We start from the raw sequence: 25235 nt of genomic DNA, 5'->3' as shown, positions 1-25235 counted from the left end.
TATTGAACCCTTTGGGATGTTTTGAACCACAGTGTACTAATAAATGATCTTTCCATTTCATTGTTCCGGCAGACATCTTTGTACCCCCCGATGTATCCTTGTAAAATGCCTTTAGCTCACATTTCCTTTTAAATATTTCTATCTCCTGACATTTGCTACTGGGAGTGGTGGTTTAACAGGGTGAATCTGATAGAGAAAGGAGTACAGTACTAAGAAACAAAGTTGGTGGTTTAGAATAATGAGCCCATTTTCAGCTGAGCTGTGCAGTTCATATGAATTAATTAACCCCTTACAAGCAGTTGTCTGACAATCCTAATTCTCATTCAGTTCAATGGGTTTTATAATTATCACTTAACTAAATAGCACTAAAAACTGTTTATATCCTGACATTAAGGAAGCTTTGTAGAATTCTCTCCCTATAAATCATCTGAAGTTGTTTACAATTTGCAGCTGTCTTGTTTTTCTTCTGGTTTGTGCTCTGGTTTGTACAAAACAGGTTGCTGTTTTGCTGTTTTAAAAATTATTTTCAAGGTGCTAATTATAGAACATGCTCCAGAGTTTGGTTAGCCTTCTAAGGGTAAAGAATCTCAGTAAGGAACATTTTCACATTTTAATTGGAAGAATGTAGGCTTAAACTATTCGCTGTCATGTTAAACAAAATGAATCCAATGACTCTAAATGAGTATAGAATAATTAATTACTCATTCTTAAGACCTGTGCCATTTAGTTCCTGATGATAAGATGGTGATAAAGCACTTTTACCCATAAAGAGAGAAATGAGAGTTTTGTGTTGATGATGCTGGAAAATAGTATGAGAACGCTAGAAAAATGTGATTGAAAGGGGAAGCATATGGGCCCTCCCTGAACACCTACACCCTATATATGTCATTACTTTTACTGTTTATACTAAAAGGTAAGATAATATTAATAAGTATTTTAGTTAATGATGTCTTTTTTGATTGCAAGGAACAAGAAGCTATTTAAACTGAGTATTTATTAAAGAGATTACAGAGTGGCTCAGGGCATTGAGGACAGGAAATGTACATCTAGACTTAGCTCCCTGGAAATGGAATCTTTGTGTTTTATATTCAGTATGGCTCTTGGGTCCTCCACAGTGCAAATTCATGGGCATTTTTTTTTTTTTTTTTGGCAGGGGGACTACTTTGCTCATCCTGTGCTTGGAGGGAAACTTCACTTACCCCAGTCTAACTGTCCCTCCTACTCTCTGACAAAGACTCTTGAGTCCCAATTCCACATTGCTATGTGAGGAATGTTATTTGGCGCATCTAGCCCCCCATATGTTTTCTGCACTAGAGCCTAGGTTGGCTGCTCTTTAGGTCAGGTTCCTCTCCAGGTTCAATCAGCTATTCCTACTTGTGTCATATAAATAATTTAATTCTCACAACAACCCCATTTATAAAGTACTATTACCATATCCCTTTTATAGAGGGGAAAACTGAGGCAAGGAGAGGTTAAGATTCCCAAAGTCATATGGTTCCAGGGTCTATGCTCTGAACCCATGTACCCTACTAATGGGTGTTATGTGGTGAATTAGGAGATCTAGCTTCTAGTCCTTAAGTTGCCAGTATGTGAATGATTTGGAGGGAATCACTTTCATGTTTCTGGGCATTTAGCCATTCCCTGAACAGTTTAAAAATTATTTTTCTAATTTTTTACTAAAAAGCTACAAGAGGGAATGTGTGTGCACTAAGTTTTTTCAGTCATGTACAACTCTTTGTGGCCCCATGAACTGTAGCTTACCAGGTTCCTCTGTCCATGGGATTCTGCAGGCAAGAATACTGGAGTGGGTTGCCACTCCAGGGGATCTTCCTGACCCAGGGATCAAACCTGTGTCTCTTATGTCTTCTGCATTGGCAGATGGGTTCTTTACAGCTATGCCAATAGCAGCTCAATAACACATTGTTTCCAGGCTTCTTTAGTTATAAGGAAGAAAAATCGACTCAAGGTAACTTGAGTGAAGGGGGATTTATCCAAGGATATAATAGATGACCTTTCAGATATCCAAAGACAGGAGAAAACAGTCTCTGTCCTTCCATGGTCTCCTTTATCTCTGTCTCCTGTTTTTCTTCACTGATTTCTTTGTTTAAACATGACTGCCGCAGCTGTGATACAGTGTGACCCTTTCTTGAATTTCCTATCTTTATATGACATAGATTCCTTTGAGTGCAAATTCTTGTGACAGAATCTAACTTGACCAGACTAACCTATGGATTTATTCCCCTTGGGCCAGGTGCCCAACCTGTGTACAGTCAACCAGGGAGGGATAAGAACACATGGTCCATGGTATGACTGCCTCTTACAGTAACTATTTGGAAGAGCGAAGTCTTCAAGAAATATAGGAAGGGCCAGCAAATGGTCTGATATTTGCTATATCCATCATCCTAGCACTAATGCCATTTTCAAACATTCTGTGTGTCTCTCCATAAATCATTGTTTTGACTACATAGATAATACTTTACCATTTATTAAACACTTCACTGGGTACTTTACTAGGAGAATAATAAATGTTGGACTTCCATTACTTTATCTATAAAATAAACGATCCTGTTTAATTTAGGATTCTGCCACTCACATGCACATGCACACACACATTTATATTTATGCATTTATTTATCTTAATGAATATATTGCTTTTATTACCAAACCAGCAAGAATTGACTTATCCCAATAAACATTCTTCATGATTTGAGCTAAAGAAGAAATTCAGTATCATTTCTTTAGAGTTGCACCTAGCTTTTAACCAAACATTAGTATTATCCAGCTTAATCGCCCAGCTTATTTATTCTATTTGACTGTGAATTACTCGTGTTTTCCAAAACTCAGCCCTACTACAGAAGACCAAAGATTTGCTATCATTGAGAGTATTCAAAAGAATGTGAGGTAGATTCTAAATATATCCCAGAGAGGCACTTCACAAATGTTTTACACAACCATTACTTGATTCTATAATTCCCAAAGCAACTACGTTAATGAGGATAGATCTCATTTACCAACACATGGTGGTTATTTAAAAAATCATTCATGTGACTTAGAGTATCAAAATTATAAGATATACAAAATACAAATGCCCAATTCAATCTGTAGTTAGCCAGTTATGTATGAGACTTAACAATAATTTGATTTGACTCTTTACTGAAATGTTAAAAAAAGAAAGAATTCTCTCTCCTATTTACTTCAACTTCTTTGACCTATGGTCAGCATACTTTTTCTTATGCACACATTAGAGAAAAAAGGAAGTATAGGTTGAAATGCTTCGTACACACAGGAAACTAAGTAGGTGAATTTAGAGCTTTGAGAAGAAGAAAAAGAACATCTTGCCACAGATTTCCTCATGAACCGGACGATTTAGCTAATTCTTGTGTGTTGTTTTGCCATAGTTATGCACAATTAGTGCTTCAAATACAGGCAAAAGCTCCAAAGTGGGTAATTGAAATTCAGCAAAATAGATTTGCCTGGTTTCATGTCGATGTTGGTGCTGTGTGCTTAATTGCTCAGTCATGTTTGACTCTTTGTGACCCCATGGACTGTAACCGCCCCCCCAGGCTCCTCTGTCCATGAGATTCTCCAGGCAAGAATACTGTGGTGGGTTGCCATACCCTCTTCCAGGGGATCTTGGTGTTTAGACACTGTCTTTTCATGATAACTGTGTTACTTAAGTGTTTGTGTGTATGTGTGTGTAGGTATGTTTTTATATATTTCTACTGACAAGTTCAAAATCATTGGGTTAAATATGCTGTATGTAAAAAGTGGTTTGAGAAAAATGTTGTATATGTTTTTTTCTCTTTTTCTATAGATTAAAATGTCTTTATTTCACTTTTTTAAAATGAGTCTATCTAGATTAGTCATTCTAATTTCTAAGAGAAATGAAAGACAATTTTAAAGTTAAAATTAGAGTTCTATCTAATCAGTATAATCTTAAGAACACACCCTTTATCTGAGATTTAGAGCAATCAATTCATTTAATTTAAGAATAACTGATAGGAAAAGTTCAACATAAAAGTGGTTTCCAAAGTTTAAAATGTTAGTCACGGCTCCATACTCCAGAATCCCATCATCCTCATTTAATTCCAAGGTAAATCACTTGTTATTTCTGGAAAACTGCTAATAGTTAACTAATTCCTTTTTGTTGTTGTTACACAAAGATTTGAAACCAATGCACTGTCTTCCTTCTATCTAGTAGACTAGTGTACTGCCTTGCACACTTGTGGCATTATACTTTAAGACCTAAGATATGCAGTTAGAAAAATCCTTCTAAACATGACCCAGGGACTCCGTTTGTCTAGGACATAGTTCTGGTGTTAGTCATAGTCCAAACTCATTCCTGTCCTGGCCTTAGGTCTAATCTTCCCAATTATACATTTATACTCTGGTTCTAAAGCCTAAGGAAGAGACAGAAAAATAAGACAACTAAAAGATAAATAGTGGATGTTTATAAACTTTAAAATAACTTTTAAATATATTTCACAGTCTTCAGGGGAATAAGCAGATAATTTGAATATATCCTTGTATCTGTCTGGTATTTTCATATACCATAATGCACCCCTTTGGAAAATTCTAGCAGAGACCATGTATTTTCTATGGAGATACACAATTAGATGCTTCATCTAAACCTGGAACAATGTGATTTGAGCTCATTTGCAGAGGGGCTGGAAAAGCTGAAAAAGTTTGACAACATTCCTGCTGGGATTGTCCTATTTGTGGTGGTATTTGGAGGCCATGCCACTTTAGTCAGATCACTGGGCTGAGGAAATGATGCCTACAGTAAAACTTGAGTTCACTGCTTATCAGGGAAAGTGTGGAGGCTCCCAGGCTGAAGGTTCATTAGCTCACTCTGTAAGAGCTGTCCGTCAGACCAAGCTGACAGGAGAATACATTAAAAAAAAAAAAAAAAAAAATAGAAGCAAAAATTTCCTGCTTAGGATTTTTCCTCATTGTATCCCTACTGCCATCACATTGTCCACACCAGGGAGTAGACTTTTATTTTTTAGGCCATTATAATGTTCCAAATGTCAACCTCTGACCACGGTCTCTCATGAGCATGGTTGCTGCTGTCCTCTTTGTAATCATCACCTAGAATGAATAGAGTAGAATGGTTCTCAAAGTATACAAGACTGTAAGGAGATAGGAACTTAGGTCATATCTATTAGGCCTAGTAGTTTATCACAGTGACAGAAATGGAGCAGGCACTCAGGTGTTGGTTGGTCTTAACTGAACACCCAGAACAAAAACTACTATGTGAATCTAGCATATACATGGTCTTTACCACCCCGTTCCCTATTCTTTTTGATCTGGCAAAATTTAGCAAAATTATTTTTGTGTTTCTTCTCTATTGTCAAGGTGTATTGTTTTCTATTTACCTATTTCTATCTTATTTAAGTTTGGTATATCTAGTGCTTGAGGATGAATAGAAGACTTCCAAGGACTTTTTAAAAATGAATTATTACTTGTAAAGAAAACCAAGAATATGCAGTTTGTTATTTAGGTTTTATGTGCACATTTTATTTAACACTAACACACTAGCTGATATTTATTAGCCATTTCAATGATTGGGAGATTTGATCACTATCAGCACAAAGGTAATATGTTGTGTATACCTGTTGTAACTTGAACAGACTGATGGGTGACACAGTTGACCTCATCAAATATGCAAGAAACCCCAGTAGGATTAGCCAAACACACAGTTCAACTAAGAAAATGACAAGTGTATGATGGCATGCAGGCTTTAATTATTAGCATCATCAATATAATGTGAATATATAATAAAATGCAAATTATATAGTTTTTGTTAAATTCTTATTTTAAGATTGGAGTCATATTTATAAATTTATGTTTTAATTCTAATATTTAGAATTAATTACTTCTTCCCGAAACAATGACCTTCTCAGAGTGGAGATTTAGGAAATCTATTCCATTAAACATAAGTTGATTTTATTTCCAGGTGGCATCCATTAAGACAAACATCATGAAAAGGCCATTGACCAAAATGTTGATTCCCTGGCTGACACCTGGAAGAAAAATAAACTTATGTTTAATGGAGTAGACTGGCTAAATCCCTGTTTTGAGAATAGTGCACATTCATGAATATGTATTCATTGCCGAATTCAATAGATTCTAATAGTGAAGGACATCTGTATCATAGAAAATAGCATCTATTCATTAACTTACTACTCTCCAAGGAAAGAAGCCAGAATACAGCTTAGGATGGAATACGGACAATAACCAGTTCCTTCCTTTATTGTGTAACACATTCATCATGAACTGCATAACAACCAATGAAATAAAAATGTGATTTGTATCCAATCTATATCTAATTTTTATCCTGAGCCAATATTATTAAAGTATTGTTCATCTTTTTGTCTTATTCAGTGTTGTGGGGACAGTATAACACTTATCTTTTTTTTTGCACATTACAAAGAATTTTTTGTTTATTTCTTTTCTACAATGGTAAGTCATCCTTGCACAACAAGGGTTAATTCCAGATAGGCTACACAAATGGCCTAAGAGCTGTTTTAAACAAGATGGAGTGATTGTACTGCATGACTTTTCAAGATAATCAAATGGCAAAGTAAACCATCCATTCTACCCAGTCCCCTTTTCTTCCTGTCAAGACACTGTGTTAGTAACCATCTTACTACACTATATCCTCACAACATTCCGAAATGTTAGGTTTTAGTTTCTCAAGTTTATAGGAGAAGGAATGGAAGATTAGAAAAGTTAAGTGGCTTGGCCAAGGTTACTGCTAGTGGACAAGTGAATCAGAATTTGAACATCAGTTTGTCTAATTCCAGAGCACACACTCTGCTATTTTCTTGCAACATTACCTTTCACTTGGGGGTTCATGCCAAAGATTTATGAGATTGTTGAGATTTTCTTTGGTCATACTCTTAGGAACACTTGTAGCAGAATTTTTAGTTCTGGCCTCAAATAATACTAGTAACACCACTACATTTTTAAAGAATTGAGTGGTTAATATGTGGAAATAGTCACTGGGATACTTTTAAGAGTTTTCAAATCATAGAGTTGAAAATTCATGATGTGCTCTAGGCATTATTGATCCTGAACCATCTTATGCAGGTAGATATAAATCCTTTTCTCAAAGTACTCTGGTGAAAAAGACTTCAGGCTTTTCCACAGCAATTACCTCACTGCTGAAAAGACTTCTGTTGTTAGGTTCAATGACAGAATGCCCAATTTCAGTGAATTAAGCAAGTAAAATAATCATTCCTTTGAAAATTATTATCTGCAAAGGGTCCCTGGAAATTATCCATGGGAAATTCTTTGATTTTGCCATTTCTCTTTGTTGTTCAGTCACTCAGTCATGTCCAACTCTTTGTGACCCTATCAGCTGCAGCATAACAGGCTTCCATGTCCTTCACTATCTCCTGAAGTTTGCTCAGACTCATATCCATTCAGTCAGTGATGCCATCCAACCATTTCATCCTCTGTCATCCCCTTCTCCTCGGGCCCTCAATCCTTCCCAGCATCAGGGTCTTTTCCGGTGAGCCAGCTCTTTGCATCAGGCGGCGAAAGTATTGAAGCTTCAGGTTCAGCATCAGTCCTTCCAATGAATATTCAGGGTTGATTTCAATTAAGATTAACTGGTTTGACTTGTAAAAGAATGAAACTAGAACACTTTCTAACACCATACACAAAAATAAACTCAAAATGGATTAAAGATCTAAACATAAGACCAGAAACTATAAAACTCCTGAGGAGAACATAGGCAAAACACTCTCTGACGTAAATCACAGCAGGATCCTCTATGACCCACCTCCCAGAATATTGGAAATAAAAGCAAAAATAAACAAATGGGACCTAATTAAAATTAAAAGCTTCTGCACAACAAAGGAAACGATAAGCAAGGTGAAAAGACAGCCTTCAGAACGGGAGAAAATAATAGCAAATGAAGCAACGGACAAGGAACTAATCTCAAAAATATATAAGCAACTCCTGCAGCTCAATTCCAGAAAAATAAATGACCCAATCAAAAAATGGGCCAAAGACCTAAACAGACATTTCTCCAAAGAAGACATACAGATGGCTAACAAACACATGAAAAGATGCTCAACATCACTCAGTATCAGAGAAATGCAAATCAAAACCACAGTGAGGTACCATTTCACCAGTCAGAATGGCTGTGATCCAAAAGTCTGCAATCAATAAATGCTGGAGAGGTTGTGGAGAAAAGGGAAGCCTCTTACACTGTTGGTGGGAATGCAAACTAGTACAGCCACTATGGAGAACAGTGTGGAGATTCCTTACAAAACTGGAAATAGAACTGCCACATGACCCAGCAATCCCACTGCTGGGCATACACACTGAGGAAACCAGAAGGGAAAGAGACACGTGTACCCCAATGTTCATCATAGCACTGTTTATAATAGCCAGGACATGGAAGCAACCTAGATGTCCATCAGCAGACGAATGGATAAGAAAGCAGTGGTACATATACACAATGGAGTATTACTCAGCTCTTAAAAAGAATACATATGAATCAGTTCTAATGAGGTGGATGAAACTGGAGCCGATTATACAGAGTGAAGTAAGCCAGAAAGAAAAGCACCAATACAGTATACAAACACATATATATGGAATTTAGAAAGATGGTAATGATAACCCTGTATGTGAGACAGCAAAAGAGACACAGAGGTATAGAACAGTCTTTTGGATTCTATGGGAGAGGGAGAGGGTGGGATGATTTGGGAGAATGGCATTGAAACATGTATAGTATCATATATGAAATGAATCGCCAGTCCAGGTTTGATGCATGATACAGGATGCTTCGGGCTGGTGCACTGGGATGACCCAGAGGGATGGTACAGGGAGGGACGTGGGAGGGGGGTTCAGGATGGGGAACACATGTACACCCGTGGCAGATTCATGTTGATGTATGGCAAAACCAGTAGAATATTGTAAAGTAATTAGCCTCCAATTAAAATAAATAAATTTATATTAAAACAATAAATAAATTTTTTTTAAAAAAGAGGATTGACTGGTTTGAGCTCCTTGCAGTCCAAGGGATTCTCAAGAATATTCTCCAGTGCCACAGTTTGAAAGCATCAGTTCTTTGGTGCTCAGCCTTCTTTATAGTCCAACTCTCACACCCATACATGACTGTTATAAAAACCATAGCTTTACAATATGGACCTCTATTGGCAAAGTGATGTCTCTGCTTTTTAATACACTGTCTAGGTTTGTCATAGCTTTTCTTCCAAGGAGCAAGCATCTTTAATTTGGTGGCTACAGTCATGATCTGCAGTGATTTTGGAGCCCAAGAAAATAAAATCTATTACTGTTTCTACTTTTTCCCCTTCTATTTGCCATAAAGTGATGAGACCAGATTCCATGATCTTAGTTTTTTGAATGTTGAGTTTTAAGGCAGCTTTTTTACTTTCCTCTTTCACTTTCAAGAGGATCTTTAATTCCTCTTCTCTTTCTGCCATTAGAGTGATATCATCTGCATATTTGAGGGTTTTGATATTTCTCCCAGCAATCTTCATTCTAGCTTGTGAGTCATCCAGCCCAGCATTTCTCATGATGTACTTGCATATAAGTTAATTAAGCCGGGTGGCAATATACAGCCTTGATGTATTCTTTTCCCAGTTTGGAAACAGTCCGTTGTTCCATGTCCAGTTCTGTTGCTTCTTGTCCTGCATACAGATATCTCAAGAGCCAGATAAGCTGGTGTGGTATTCCCATCTCTTTAAGAATTTTCCATAGTCTGTTGTGATCCACACAGTCAAAGCTTTAGCATAGTCAATAAAGCAGAAGTAGATGTGTTTTTGGAATTCCCTTGCTTTTTCTGTGGTTCACTGAATGTTGATAATTTCATCTCTGGTTCCTCTGCCTTTTTAAAATCCACCTTGTACATGTGAAAGTTTTTGGTTATATATTGTTGAAGCCTAGCTTGAAGGATTTTTAGCATTACCTTGCTAGCATATGAAATGAGCTCAGTTGTATGGTAGTTTGAAGATTCTTTGGCATTGCCCTTCTTTGAGGTTGGAATGAAAAGTAACCTTTTCCAGTCTTGTGGCTACTGCTGAGTTTTCCAAATTTGCTGGCATATTGAGTATAGCACTTTAGCAGCAGCATCTTTTAGGATTTGAAATAGCTCAGCTGCAATTCCATCACCTCCACTAGCTTTGTTCATAGTAATGATTCCTAAGGCCCACTTGACTTCACACTCCAGGATGTCTGGCTCTAGGTGAGTAATCAAGCCATCATGGTAATCTAGATCATTAACACCTTTTTTGTATAGTTCTTCTTTGTATTCTTGCCACGTCTTCTGAATATCCTCTGCTTCTGTTAGGTCCTTACCATTTCTGTCCTATATTGTGCCCGTCTTTGCATGAAATATTTCCCTTAATATCTCATTTCTTGAAGAAATCTCTAGTCTTTCCCATTCTATTGTTTTCCTTTATTTCTTTGCATTGTTCACTTAAGATGGCTTTCTTATCTCTCCTTGCTATTCTCTGGAACTCTGCATTCAGTTGGGCATATCTTTCTCTTTCTCCATTGCCTTTCACTTCTCTTCCTTTCTCAGCTATTTGTAAGGCCTCCTCAGATAGCCATTTTGCCTTTTTGCATTTCTTTTTCTGGGGGATGGTTTTGGTCACTGCCTCCTGTACAATGTTCTGAACCTCTGTCCATAGTTCTTCAGACAGTCTATCAGATCTAGTCCCTTGAATCTATTTCTCACTTCCACTGTATAATCATAAGGGGTTTGATTTAGGTCATACCTGAATGACCTAGTGGTTTTCCCAACTTTCTTTAATTTAAGCCTGAATTTTGCAATATGGAGCTGATGATCTGAGCCACAGTCAGCTCTTGGTCTTGTTTTTGCTGACTGTATAGAGCTTCTCCATCTTTGGCTGCAAAAAATATAATCAATATGATTTAGGTATTGACAATCTGGTGATGTCCACATATAGAGTCACCTCTTGTGTTGTTGGAAGAGGTTGTTTGCTATGACCATTGTGTTCTCTTGGAAAAACTGTTATCCTTTGCCCTGCTTCATTTTGTACTCCAAGGCCAAACTTGCCTGTTACTCCAGGTATCTCTTGACTTCCTATTTTTGCGTTTCAATCCCCTATGATGAAAACGACATCTTTTTTTGGTGTTATTTCTAGAAGGTCTTTCAGGTCTTCATAGAGCCGTACGACATCAGCTTCTTCAGCATTAGTGATTGGGGTGTAGACTTGTATTACCATGATTATGAATGGTTTGCCTTGGAAACAAGCTGAGATGGATCAGTCACTTTTGAGATTGTACCCAAGTACTGCATTTCAGACTCTTTTGTCTCCATTTCTCTAGGAAAGAAAGCTTAGGGTGAACATTTAACTGCCTAGGCTTTGGTGGGTCACAAAGAAATTTTTATTTTGCATTTGGATTCCATTTATGGTTTAAATCACAGAGCTCTACCTTAAATGTAAATGAATGGATTGAGAATTGACATAAGTTTTAAGTTTGTCAGAGTTATTTTCAGATAGCGTTCCTCTTGAGTTTATGTGTTCCATCCCATATCCTATTCTGTATTGTAACTTCTTATTGGTCCATTTAAAGAGACGGTGAACAATTGGAGGGCAAGAATTGTGTCTTCTAGGTGGCACAGTGGTAAAGACCCTGCCTAGAATGCAGAAGACGTGGGTTTGATCCTGCGTCAGGAAGATCCCCTGGAGAAAGAAATGGTAACCCACTCCAGTATTCTTGCCTGGAAAATCCCATGGAGAGAGGAGCCTGATCGGCTACAGTCCATGGGGTGACAAAGAATCGGACACAGCTGAGCAACTGAGCACACACACCTCACAGTAACTCTAGTATTTAGCATAGTGCTCAACGCACAAATGATCAGTAATTATCCACTGGTTGAATTTCTCCAACTGATACTGCTTAAATAAGACTTTCTCTTACTTTTCCACAAATGCATCCTGCTGGTTCATGTTTCTCTCTTGGTTTCTATTATTTCCCTCACTTCGAATTATCTTTCCCTCTTTTCTTTTTTTTTAAATTAATTAATTTATTTTAATTGGAAGCTAATTACTTTACAGTATGATAGTGGTTTTTGCCATACATCAACAAGAATCAGCCACAGGCGCATATCTTTCCCTCTTTTCTCTATTTAATCCAACTAGTTCTTCCTGGTACAATTAGTTAATACATGAGTCCTGTTCCGATTGTTCTAGCTATCACAGGTGTCTACCTCACACCCCTGTTCATTTAACTCCCAAGGACTGTCCCACATGTTTTAACCCTTTATTGTATTATTAGCCAGTCTTTAATATTTGTATCTTTGTTTCTCCAACCATTATGAAAAGTGGACATGTTTTACACTGTTTTCTCCCCCTTTGTTGTTGTAGTCACCAAGTCATGTCTGATGCTTTTGCGACCCCATGGACTGTAGCCCACCGGGCTTCTCTGTCCATGGGATTCTCCAGGAAAGAATACTGGATTAGGTTGCCATTCCCTTCTCCAGGGCATCTTCCCCACCCAGGGATTGAACCTCAGTCTCCTGCATTGGCAGGTGGGTTCTTTACCACTGAGCCACCTGGGAAGTCTTATATCGGGCGTGCATGTGCTGGAAAGGTCGTCAGTGACTATTTATTTGTTAAATAATCCAATATGTTATGACTATTCCATTAGAAAGCAAGATACTCTGAAAGGGCTGGTAATTATGTTATCTTACCTTCAATTTAAAAATAAATAAATAAATAAAAGCCACCTTTAGAGCACAGATCATTCTTGTCTTTTACTTGCTGAAGTACAATTTTTATTTTCTCCATCTTTAGTAAACTGACATGGTGCCCTTAGCAGTTGGAAACATTCTCAACACATGTAAAACCTCTTCCTGTGGAGATTCTTAAGAACAGGGTAGATGTCCTGGAATAAACTAGATGCCCTCCAGTATTGTGCAGCCCAATGACTCTTAGAAGTTCCACTGTAAGGAAACCTTGCTTTATTACAAATGAGAAATTTGATTTGTGAAATGAAGTCTCATGCCCACCCAACAACTCCCTGATTCTCCTTGCCAGAACCCCACCCCTCTACTTTCAGTTTAATCTAGTTCTTTTAATTAAATATGAAATCATTAAAGTTCACAGAGTATAAACCCAGCAGATTTGATTTAATGATAAAAATCTGTGGTTTGTCATCTTTTCAAAGCATAATCCTGGCTTCAATCTTATCTGACAGGTGGTCAGCCTATCAGGTCTGAGGATGAAGTATCTCATCTTTTCAGGGACCTGACTTGATATTTTTCTTTGGAGACATAATTTACAATTGTGCTCTAGAAAATGAGCAGGGTTAAAGAAGGAGAAAAGACCCCGTTTTGCTTTGGCACAATTAATTCGTTTAGTATGCAGTCATGGGTGACTAGACCTACGATGTGCCTAGATATATTTCAAATGGGGAAGGGGGAATCCTCCAAACATAGCCTATTTGATTAATGTAAATTATTCTTTACTCACTGAATATGTAAAGTATGTAAATTTAGTCCTGCTGTCAAAAGGTAGCTCTGTGCCATTAGCTGCTATAGCAGACAAGGCCTACTGCATATCCTGTGCTGCATTTTCAGAGAGGTATGCTAATGACAGCTTGAGCAATTGCCTTAATGAGCCAGAAAGATGTTCTTTTTTATTCGTGTTTAGCTACTTAGAGTCATCTGAAATAGAGATCAACTGTAGATATTAAAGAGTGAAAAAAGGCATGGGTTATCTTATTAATGTGTTTCTCCAAGCATATTAAGAATAAACCATCAATTGGTTATTTTCCAAGAAAATGGATTATTGTCAAAGCTATATAGGTAGATGATATGCATTCTTGAAAGTTTTAGATTCTAATTACTGTGCTATCGGAGTAAATACAGTTGTCAAGCTATATCTCTCAGTAATTTAGGGAAAATTTGTAGGACTTCCTGAATTGATCACAAAATAGCATTAGTATTTCAAAGTGAACAACATGACCCATTTAAAACAATAAAGCATTGTACATGAGTCATCAGGAAGACATTAGAAATCCACCTACGTGCACCATATTACATGTAAAATTGAGTTCAGTTGCAGCTTTACTTTGTGTTGCTAGAACCCAGTATACCAATACTTAAGAGAAATTTCCTGTCATGTAAGTCTTTCATTCTGTGTAAAATGTCCATATTTTCTCCTGATTTCAGTTTACTTGGAGATGAGTCACAACACATTAACATAAAGATTGAGAAAGTCGTGTTCAGATTTTGGTTTAAGTCATGAACTATATACCCAGAATTTACTATGGTGTTTGGTTTGGTTAAAATGTAGCTGTACTTACCACACAGAGTCAAGAGGAGTATTGGTTTAACACATTAGTATTGTGAATGTATAAGTTTACACATCAGCCACTCTCCTGAGCCAAAGATTTACGTAAACTGGCAAAATTCAGCTTGGGCTTGTGATAGAAATGAAATAGCTAGGGTGTAAGCACTCTGAGCTAGAGTTCCTCTCTGTCACCATTGTGTACAGCCTATGCCTGCATCTTGCCTAATCTTAACTAAATTATATGTCTCCTGGGTCTGAGGATTAAAATTTTGAAATTCAACCAGTATTTAAGAGCTTAAAAAGTGCTTTTGTACAGAACTTGTACTGTGAGATATGACTTCAAAAAAACCTGGGCTATAGAATTAATTTATTTTAGTTGAATGAGTAGTACTTTTGAAAACATATATCCTCTTCAGATTAAATAATCCATTGTTTTAGAAAGAAAAAGTTAATGCAAACGAGTCATCTCTATAGTGTTCAGAAGGTAAATTAAATAATTACAAATTACATTTCAACTTCAACTATCATATGAGATTATATTTTCCTGTGAATGTCTTATTGAAGTCTCGCAATGATTTCTGTGTGTGTTTGACCACTGAAGTAAAGTGTAGGGACTATTATAGAGTTTAGATTTAATGCCTAGTTAATGGATACTTTTCCAATTACAGATCTTCATGAAATTTCTAATGAAAAAAATACTAAAAACTCCTTATCTCAGCTACATAAAAAATGACCAAAAACTCAGCTCTCCAGGCATAAGTCAGTGATAAGCGGAAGAGTGACTCTTCTAGTTAGTTGCCTATTTGTGGAATTTTCCAAAATTATCATGCATCATAACTTTCTTATAAGGAGAAATCATTCCATGAGAAATCATCTTTTAGTTTTATCACGATTGTGTAACTAGCCCCAAAGAATCATGACATGCATACACTTACAGCATTCGATTTGTAATGCTTGTTGCTAGTACAGTCAGAAATTCTATTCCACAGTTGTACATTTCATGGCGATGGTAATTATCAAATTTTATTATTTTTCAAAATCCCAAAGAAAATGTGACATCCTACTATGTCTCTGAATCTCTGATTATGTAAATTCATTTTGTGAATCGATAACATATTATTTGGTTTCTCTGTAGCTCTGTTTTCAAGCTGATGATGCTAAAATTTATGTTAATTCACACCTACATGTATAGGTATACTTGAAATCACCTAATTTGAAATTTCAATTCATAGAGATAGCTCTAAGAAATGTAATTATGTAAAGGATAGTTTGAATGAAATATTGAATAAATAAGTGGAAACATAGTTAATTTTTCAATACATCCCCAAATAGTAAACTTGGAATGTGGTGCTTTTCTACTTTAATTTTTATCCTATACATTTTATGGGTAAGAAGCAAGCTTGTTCCCTATACTAGGCAAGTCAGATGAAATGCCAGTTCCATTAATTCAGAGAAAGTAGGCTCATTTGATGATTTAATGCTGGTTAAAAATAAGATAAGGGAATTCTTGCTTCTTTCCTACATTTTTAAATTTTTTCCCCCAGTTTATTTCTTGGTTTGTTAAATCTTCAGTTAGGTTGTGATAAAAATGTCATGGACCTCAATGTTCTTTAACAAACGTGATTTTTTTTTTAATTCCATTCCTGGTAGTCACTTTTTAAATATCAAACTTTTTCTGTAAAAGGAGAAAGAAGAAGAGCTTTGACTGATGTTGACTTGAAGTATTTCAGCAGTTGGTTGTATCTGAAGTAGGCAATGCACCTTGTTTTTCCCCTTCAAAATCAGTAATACTGCTTATTTTCTTTGGAAACAGGAAAGAGTGAACCACATCCGATAGTTCTCTTACCTGTGGTAGATCTGTAATTCCTCAGTTGTTCCTCTCAGCCTCCACCCTCCTTGGGGGCTATTTCTTCCCAATCACTTTGTAGTCATCAGGGAATTACACCAGGCAGAACATCACAGTCATGAAAGCATGTCTTACCTTTCTACTGGAAAGTCGTTGCTTCCGCAGACAACTGAAACTTGACCTACACCTGTGCCCCCAGGAAAAGAAAGGTCAGGGAGTCACTTTTCTTTCTGGGAAGCTTCAGAGATGGGGCTAAGGAGAGAAGGGAGAGCCTTGGTATCTGCTTCAGAACTGTGCCCAGCTGCTAAACTTTGATCAGTTCTCTCCGTGGCATGTCATCAACATTCAGTGTATACCTCATATATGAAAGCCAAATACTCGCCGTTGTGAGGTTTCTTTAAAATTGCGTCCTTCATTTGTTTCTTTTGCATGTTCTATTTCCTCAACTAACTTTGTGAGCCCTGGGCAGGTTAGTTAACCTCTCAAATACTAGCCGTTGTGAGGTTTCTTTAAAATTGTGCCCTTCATTTGTTTCTTTTGCATGTTCTATTTCCTCAACTAACTTTGTGAGCCCTGGGCAGGTTAGTTAACCTCACTGGGCCTCAAAGGCCTCATCTATAAAATGAGTGGTTTAGAATAGATGATCTTTATGATCCCTTACATTGCGAACATTCTATGTAGTGAAACCTCAAGACTGTAAACTATATGAGCAGGAGCCATTTTTTTTTTTAATCATTTTTTATCTCCCCACAGGGCCTAATGTAATTTTGAGTTCACTACCTAATCTCCTGCCATATGAAGTAGAGAATAGATTTGAAAGACACCTCTAATAAGTACTAAACTAGTTTAGAAATTACACATTCCATTTTATCTGAAAGTCAGGGTATTTATTATGTGTAGATGTCATATGAACTTGCATGTTTTAAAAGAAAAAAAATTGTGGTGAATGAATCATTGGGACAGAATGGTGTAATCTCATTTAGAGGAATAATACTTCAATAATTGGCTCTGAAAGGGTTATGAATTGAATTGCACCCCCCAAAAAGGATACATTGATGTATCTACCTGACCCCCTCAGTGCCTGTAAACATGACCTTATTTGAAAATAGGGTCTTTGTAGATGTAATAAAGTTGAGATATGGTTGTACTGAATTAGTGTGAGCCCCAAATCCAATGACTATTGTCCTTATAAGAAGGCCACGTGGAGACACAGGGACACAGAGATCCCCAGGGAGAATGCCATGTGATGATGGAAGAAGAGAGTGGAGGGAGGCAGTTACAAGCTAAGGGATGGCATCTAGCAGAAGCTAGGAGAGAGTTCTCAAATGTATTCTCCCTCAGAGCCCCCAGAAAGAACCAACCTGGCCAGTGCCTTATTTCATACTTCTACCCTCCAGAGCCAGGAGAGAAAACACATCTGTTGTTTTAAGCCACTCAGTTGGTGGCAATTCATTGCAACAGCCCTAGGAAACTAACACAGAAGGTTTGGATGCTAGTCTAAGATGAGTCCCCAAGAGAGATGGGTCCAGAATGGACTAGTCATAGATGGCAACCACTGTAGGGCATCCACCCTTAGCCTAGGATGCCATTATAAATCTAGATAAAAACTGAATATTAAGATCTTTGGGGGAGTGACTCAGAACTACATAGAAGATCAGGAACTATCCTATCTTCTAAAACTCTAATCAGCATGAACTAGAATCCTATTTGTTATCGCTATTACTGGTCACTTGAAAGCCACTTTTCACCCAGGATTTCATACCCACAAGCCTATGGGTAAGAAGCAGAAAAACTATGCTTAGAGTTCTCATCTATTTATTGATACACCTTTTTTTCTTCTTTATGCAGGTTTTCTTAGTCCATTTTTAGTTAACCATTTATACAGTTAGATACTAAAGATCTTTGAGCTCAAAAATAATTTTTCAAAGAAAGAACAATGAATAAATCAATTTTAAGCTATTTACTTGCCCATTTGGAATAACCTTTCCTACTCACTACCTATGAAAACCTCATCCATGATTCCATGCTGTGTAGCTCAGATCTCATCTGAAGGCATGATCCACCACTTCGTTTTGAAATAGACTGCTTTCCACAATTACATAATTTATGCTTTCTATGTAATTCCCTTGGCACTTAGCAAATAGTATCCTTTGTTATAGTTTTTTTTTTTAATATCTGTGTGACTTACCTTCTCAATTAGATTGTTTCTAGAGGATATGAATTATAATTCATACTCTTGTATCCCTATCCTATACCTGCAGTACACAAAGAGCAGTTGTATGCGTGTTATAAAATAGGTTGTGATAAGTATTTTTCAATTATAGTGGACTAATTATGACAGAATCAACAACTTAATTCTGCAATTAACTTATTGTAAGCATAGCCTTACACAACTCATCATTGTTTGACTAAATCAAGACAATCTGTCTTCTAAGACTCTGGCACAGATTTCTGGTTAAACAGTGGTTGGCACAATTAATTTTCTTGCCTGTTATTTTCAAGTTATGTTATTGCTTTGAACTCATTTTTAAAAGCAATATTTATAATACAATCATTGGCCAATGAAAAGAATTGCTTCTAGTTTCAGAAAAGAAACTAAAGCCCTGCAGTCTACTAGAAATTATAGACCTCCTCACCAAAGTGATGGATTTATGATCACATAGAGCATTAGGAAAGCTAGTTATAGTTTGCTTAAACCAGTTTCTCTCTTTATGGCATCCTCAATCTTTTTAAACAGCTAGGATATAATAACATTTTAAAAATTAAAGTATTTCTCATAACCAGGAACTTGATATGAAATGAACAACGTTAAGCACAAAACAATTGAAGCTTCAAACAGTGGCGCCAGCAAGAATTTTAAACAGCCCAAATGAATAAGGATGCAACATTGTCATGTTTCTTCAGATGTAGTAATAATCAGGCTCAGAGGTTAGCAGGAAGAGATTTTATAGCAATAATGGCTCCCAGTACCATTTTTCTCTTATGACTGTGACTCACAAAGGTGAAGCTTTTATTTGAAGATTTGATACAATGCAGCTGCCGACAGCAGGGGTTAGAATTTGGCCAAAATGCTGGACCCTCCCAAACATCCATGAGGCGGGGAGGGGGTGGGGGGTGGGGGTGGGGGAGATGGAGAAGAGAGAGACTGACTGGGAGAAACTGAGAGAGAGAGAAAAGGAGCAGGGGAGGGGACAAGGGGGAAAAAAAAGAAGATTTGCATTACCAATGACAAATCAAAGCTGAAAGTTTGCCTGGCCTGTTGTCATTCATTGCCATTCATATTTAGAAAGCAGACTGTTGTGATAATTGATTTGATGGTCCAGCTTGAGTGGAAGCACTTCTGGGCATAACAGGCCTCAGAGATGCCAAAAAAGAAGAAAAGGTGGGAATGAAATAATGCACTACTTTCTCCTCAGAGGCATGTGGCCCAGTTTTAAGAACAGAAAAACATGCTCTGGGGTGGGGAGACTAGAATGGGGCAGAAACCTAAAGAACTTAGTAATAAATACAAAAAGTGACCATATAGCTCCAGTCAGATAAAAATAGGCATTCAAACTGAGACAGTGAGAGGACATATTTTACTGACAGGTGAATAATAGGGGAGCATGGTGGAAATAATCTGATTTTTAACAGACTCTGTCCTTGGGAGTACCTTTTTTTGCTGTTCTTTTGTATGGAGACAAAAGTGATTCCTTTTGTAAAAATCCTTTTAATTTTTTAAGCTTTTCATACTAGATTAATAGTTCAGAAGGAGAAAAAGAAAACAATAATTGAGACTGAAAAGCTATATATATATGCTTGGATTATCTAAATGTCATTCAATTTATTTCCATGAAGCAAAAGGTAATAATGAAGCTTGTCCTTAGATTTGTGTGTGGAGGGTGGTATGCAGCCCCTGCTTCCTGCTGATATGAATAAGTTAGGAGACTAAAGTGCCAGTTGAAGGGGGGACTAGAAAGAGAGCGAGAGAGATTTTTTTTTAAGTATTGAATTCACTGCCTGACCTCTTAATCACAACTGCCAATTGGATTGTGTGCCCTGTCATCAATTTAAGGACCTAAACAAAACCAGATAAGAAACACGGCTGTCAAAACAGAAATTTTAATCAGAACCTGTTTGTCTTTTGAGAGAAATGTAGTTATTTATGTTCAAAAGTAGCTCACTCTGTTACTGTGTTCCCATTTCACTCTTTTCTGCCCTCCCTCCCTTCTACCTTTCTTTTTCCTTTCCCTCTTCTTCTCAGACTTCCCTATTATCAATACCTGCCTTTATTCAAACCTACAGAGAAAACTTGTCATCTGACCTCATTGAATCAGACTAACCCTGTTTCATACATATGCATCTATTATGGAAATATCAATACAATCATTTCACATCACAATTTCTGTTCTCCTGGTAAGTTTCTCAATTACAGTGAGACAGTGAGCATTATGAGTTTTAGAAAAGGGAAAACAATCTCAAATGTATGACTTGTTTTAAAAAGACTCATATGATATTAATATAGAGAAAGCTATGTCAATTAATGGGTGGCAGAATTTCTCAAAGTATGTTAAAAAAAAAAAAAGCAGTGGCATGAGAGTAACCTGGGGAGCTTGTTAAAATTTAGATTCTCAGACCCCACCCCAGATATACTGAATCTCAGTGTATGGTGCCCAGGAATCACATCTTAACAAGTGCCCCAGGTCATTTTTTGTATGCTGCTGCTGCTGCTGCTGCTGCTAAGTCGCTTCAGTCGTGTCCGACTCTGTGTGACCCCATAGATGGCAGCCCACCTGGCTCCCCCGTCCCTGGGATTCTCCAGGCAAGAACACTGGAGTGGGTTGCAATTTCCTTCTCCAATGCATGAAACTGAAAAGTGGAAGTGAAGTCGCGCAGTCGTGTCCGACTCTTCACGACCCCATGGACTGCATGCAGCCTACCAGGCTCCTCCGTCCATGGGATTTTCCAAGCAAGAGTACTGGAGTGGGGTGCCATTGCCTTCTCCGTTTTGTATACTATTGAAGTTTAAACGCAAGAGACATGATGATTAAAGAGCAGTGTTTAATCAGATAAACTGGATTCTAATCCATTTTTCACCATTGTGTGAACCTTCGTAAATTCCCTGGGCTCTCTTAAACCCAGTTTTCTCACCCTATTTGTTTACCTAATAGGATTGTTCTGAGGATCAAATATGATTACTACAAAACAACATGGTAGCTGGTGATTATAAAACCAATATATAGTCCATATTATTTATATTGTTTATCTTTTATCATTTAGATTCTTTTCCTATGAGTTGTTCATTTTGCTTCCATTTAAGGTAAATATTAGGTTCTACTTCAATATTATATTAACCTCTACAGTGTCTAGCATATTGTAACAGATGCTAGAACACATGTAACTCCTTTTCTTTCCATTCCATTTAGTAGGAGGGCAACTAAAATTTAGTTAGGTCAATTAACCTATTCAAACTATTTTCAAACTTTAGTTTTTATATTTTATAATTCTTTGCAAGTGTTAAACATTGTTCATCATCAGAGTCTATACCATAAATGTTGTAGCAAAGCAGTTGTAACAGTGTTTTGCAAGTTTTACTTATATAGAGGTCTAGATTAGGCTCCAGATCTGCATTCAGATCACAAGTTTAGTATTCATTTATTTTTCATGGAAGTTTGGCAGTTTACTAAAATTTTGTCATTTGGGAAAAATAGCAAAGGTAACCATTTTCAACCCTGTGTCTACTTCAGATCTAATCTATTATCTTCAATTAGTATTTAAGCTCATTCACTGTGGTATGGCTGACTTCATGTTGCTTGATTATGATATTTATCCACAAACAAAATGATTCTTTTGCTGTAGATTAAAATCAATGAACCAACCAAAGAAACAAAAAAAAGCACATAAATCATCCTGAAATAGTCAGGATTGGTTCGCTTTTAGGCTATAGGATCCTCCTGTAACTAGTATCTTCCTTTTTTAATCACTCAAGTTGTTAGGTGGGAAAGAGCAGCAAGTTTCAGGGGACATCTAAGGGTCTAAGGGACTCTGTGGCCCCTTGATCCCACTTGACCAGTTGCTGTGTTCCACATCACTATTCTGCCATAATCACTGATTTTAATGCTCTCCAATTATACTCATTCATGGATTTTGTTCAGTGTAGAAGGCATTTTTCATAACCAAAGTATCATGTTTTTTAAATAAATGACATGAGATTCACATTATGTCCTAAATGGAAGAATAAACTTCTCTTTTATTTTTAGAGTTCGTTTGTCTGACCAAGTTTCTTTTTTCTCTATTTTTTTTTATTTTTATTTTATATTGGCATATTGTTGATTAACAATATTGTGTTAGTTTCAACTATACAGAAATGTGATTCATTTATACATGTATATATATCTATTCCTTTTTTAAATTCTTTTCCTATTTAGGTTATTACAATACCTTTTTCATGTGTCAAAGAGTTTGCAAGATTAATCATACCCATCAGTTCATGTTACCCAATAGGGAAATAAAACTATCTTAGATTAAAATAATGGCACATGCTTACTCTCGGTATAGAATATCCTTATTAATATTAACTGTATGTAGGCAACTAGTTATATACATTATTCATTATGAACGTGTAATTAAAGAGCATTAAGGAACTGAATTTATTGAGTGAGGGGGTGAAAATGCCTGGTATGTGAATGTGATACCAAAGACCCAAGTGCAATTCAGTGTGACCAGCAGCACCATGCATCTCACACCCAAAGACAGTCAAATATTATTATGTCTAAACAGAGAGAGTCTTTATCTTCATAGCCTTGAATGAGGAGAAAAGATCATTGGATTTTTTTTCCCCATATCTAATACCAATACTTCCTAGCTCTGTATCTTTGTGTTGCTATTAAAAAAAAAAATTAGTGCAGACTTGGTAGCTTAGACAACAGTCATTTATTTCTCACTGTTCTGAGAGCTGAGCAGTCTAAGATCAAGGGGCCAAAGATCCTGTGTCTGGTACAGGTCACTTCCTGGCTTGTAGACAGCCAGCCTTCTTGCTGTGTTCACACATGACTGACAGAGAGACAGGGAGGGAGATCTCTCTCAAGTTTCTTCCTATAAGGACATTAATCTCTTTCCTGAGGGCTCCACCTTTATTACCTAATTACTTCCTAAAGCCCCCACCTCCAAAACCCATCCCACTGGGGATTAGGCTTCAAATACGAATTTATGGGTTGACACAAGCATACAGTTCACAACACCGCTACCTCAGACAAACCTCTTGCCCCCAGTGCCTCCATGTATAAGATGAGGATAAATCATATTTGCCCTACCCCAAAGCCTTGAAGTGAGAAGGAAATATGATAATGTATGTAGGAACCATGTGTAAACTGTTAAGTTCTCTATAAATGTAAGGTATTACTTCATGCCTTTTCAAATGGAAAATGTAGTTATCAACTTTTGACAGTGACTGCATTCTCATTTTCCAGGGAAGTCCAGAGAATTGATGAAATTAGAATTCTTCGTTCATCTAATCCTTGTTGTGCCTTGCTGATTTTTGCATGAGGTGACTAAATTTCATTGATGCATTTTTATAGAGCTTTTGTTGAATTTAACTTGATCCAAAAGCTTTCAGCTTTATGGCTTTGAAGCTCCAATTCCCTGATCAATGTTTATGAAGCTTGAAATTTGGCATTTGGCATTGACTCGTGTAAATTTGAGTCAAAACTCAGTGTCCTTTAAACATCTCAGGGCAGATTTTCAGCATGGCCTCGTTTTTACTGATATCGTTATGTATTTGTAAGTACAAATTGCCACTTTTGTCCTCAAGAGAATACAGAGTGGTCATTGTACCTGCCATGAGGTAATTGAAGGTGCAAAAAACACTTCTACAAAAGGTCTTTGTAACACTCCCTTCCCCCAATACCCCTCCTTTCCCTTCCTCTGCATGTACAGACAGAGGAGGAGAAATAATGTTATTAACAGGCTCTGAATAGAGGTCAGCATTCCTTTCCAAGAAGAATAAACTGCATCTAATCTGTGCTTCTTTTCTTAAAAAAAGACATACATGACATACTCTGAGTAATTTAAAACACAAAGTTGATGGAAATGGTGATGTCTTTGACAGTTATTTTGCTGGAATGTTACATACCTTTTGAATGAGTGAGTCAGTGAAAGTCGCTCAGTCGTGTCCGACTCTTTTCAATCCCATGGACTATAACCCACCAGACTCCTCTGTCCATAGGATTCTCCAGGCAAGAAGAATGGAGTGGATTGCCATTTCCTTCTCCAGGGGATCTTCCTGACCCAGGGACTGAACCCAGGTCTCCTGCACTGCAGGCAGACTCTTTACCATTGGAGCCACCAGGAAAATCCTTTAGGTTAATCTAATAAGTAGTTTAGACTGTGGAAAAATAGCTTTTGAGATTAATGATGGAGCTTACACTACAACTCAAGTTTTAGTTGCCTAAAACTGTCCTCTGAGATAACTCAAGACCAAAAAAAGAGCATGTGGTTTGAATGTGTCTTTCTTTGCACCAGTGTTCTCTGGGTCCTTTTTGGACTTTGGAGCTAGAAAAAATGAGAGTGCTATAAAATATTAATCCTGGGACTTCCTGGTGGTTTAGTGGTTAACACTCTGCACTTTTAATGCAGAGGGCACAGGTTCAATCCCTGGTTGGAGAACTAAGATCCTACATGCCATGCAATCCAAAAAAAAAAGCAGCAGCAGCAGGAGCCAAACTCAACCCACAGCTTACCTAAACATTATATATGTTGTAACTGGCTTATCCAGGCCAGGGGGAAACTTCCTAGCACTTTTGTGGGGCATCACTTGTGGCCATTCTAAGCATTGCCTGGAAATGATTTGCAGAGCTTGAGTTTACAGTGCTCGTTATATGATTACCAAGTTTGTGCCTAGCCAGTGTCAGTAGCAGTTACTTTTTCTCCCCCTCAGAAACAACAGACTGTTATTTAAATGAGCAGTTTCCTTTATGTAGGTGGGTAATACAATTTAATGCAGGTTGATCTACACATTTCCCCTTGAATGACTAATGACAAAAGACCATCTGGAATTCCCCCTCCACTCCTGCACTGTTAAAGCAAAAAAGCATTTGTGTGGTACC

General features: G+C 37.2%; 1 protein-coding gene across 3 annotated transcripts in view; it reads left to right on the top strand.

Annotated features, from left to right (window-relative positions):
• DIAPH2 (diaphanous related formin 2) overlaps positions 1-25235 on the top strand; it is a 1048054-nt gene that overhangs the window by 848442 nt on the left and 174377 nt on the right. Inside the window, exon 28 of one of the 3 annotated variants that reach the window (XM_025277006.3) lies at positions 1154-5280. The exons of the other annotated variants lie outside the window; for them this stretch is intronic. Coding sequence (XP_025132791.1) covers positions 1154-1209 — 56 coding nt within the window. The 3' untranslated portion in view covers positions 1210-5280. Of the gene's footprint in view, positions 1-1153; positions 5281-25235 lie in introns of those variants that run through there. 3 annotated transcript variants of the gene reach the window in all.

The sequence above is a fragment of the Bubalus bubalis genome, chromosome X (assembly GCF_019923935.1).
Source record: "Bubalus bubalis isolate 160015118507 breed Murrah chromosome X, NDDB_SH_1, whole genome shotgun sequence".
Lineage (NCBI taxonomy): Eukaryota > Metazoa > Chordata > Mammalia > Artiodactyla > Bovidae > Bubalus > Bubalus bubalis.
This window is presented reverse-complemented; position numbering and strand designations above follow the sequence as displayed.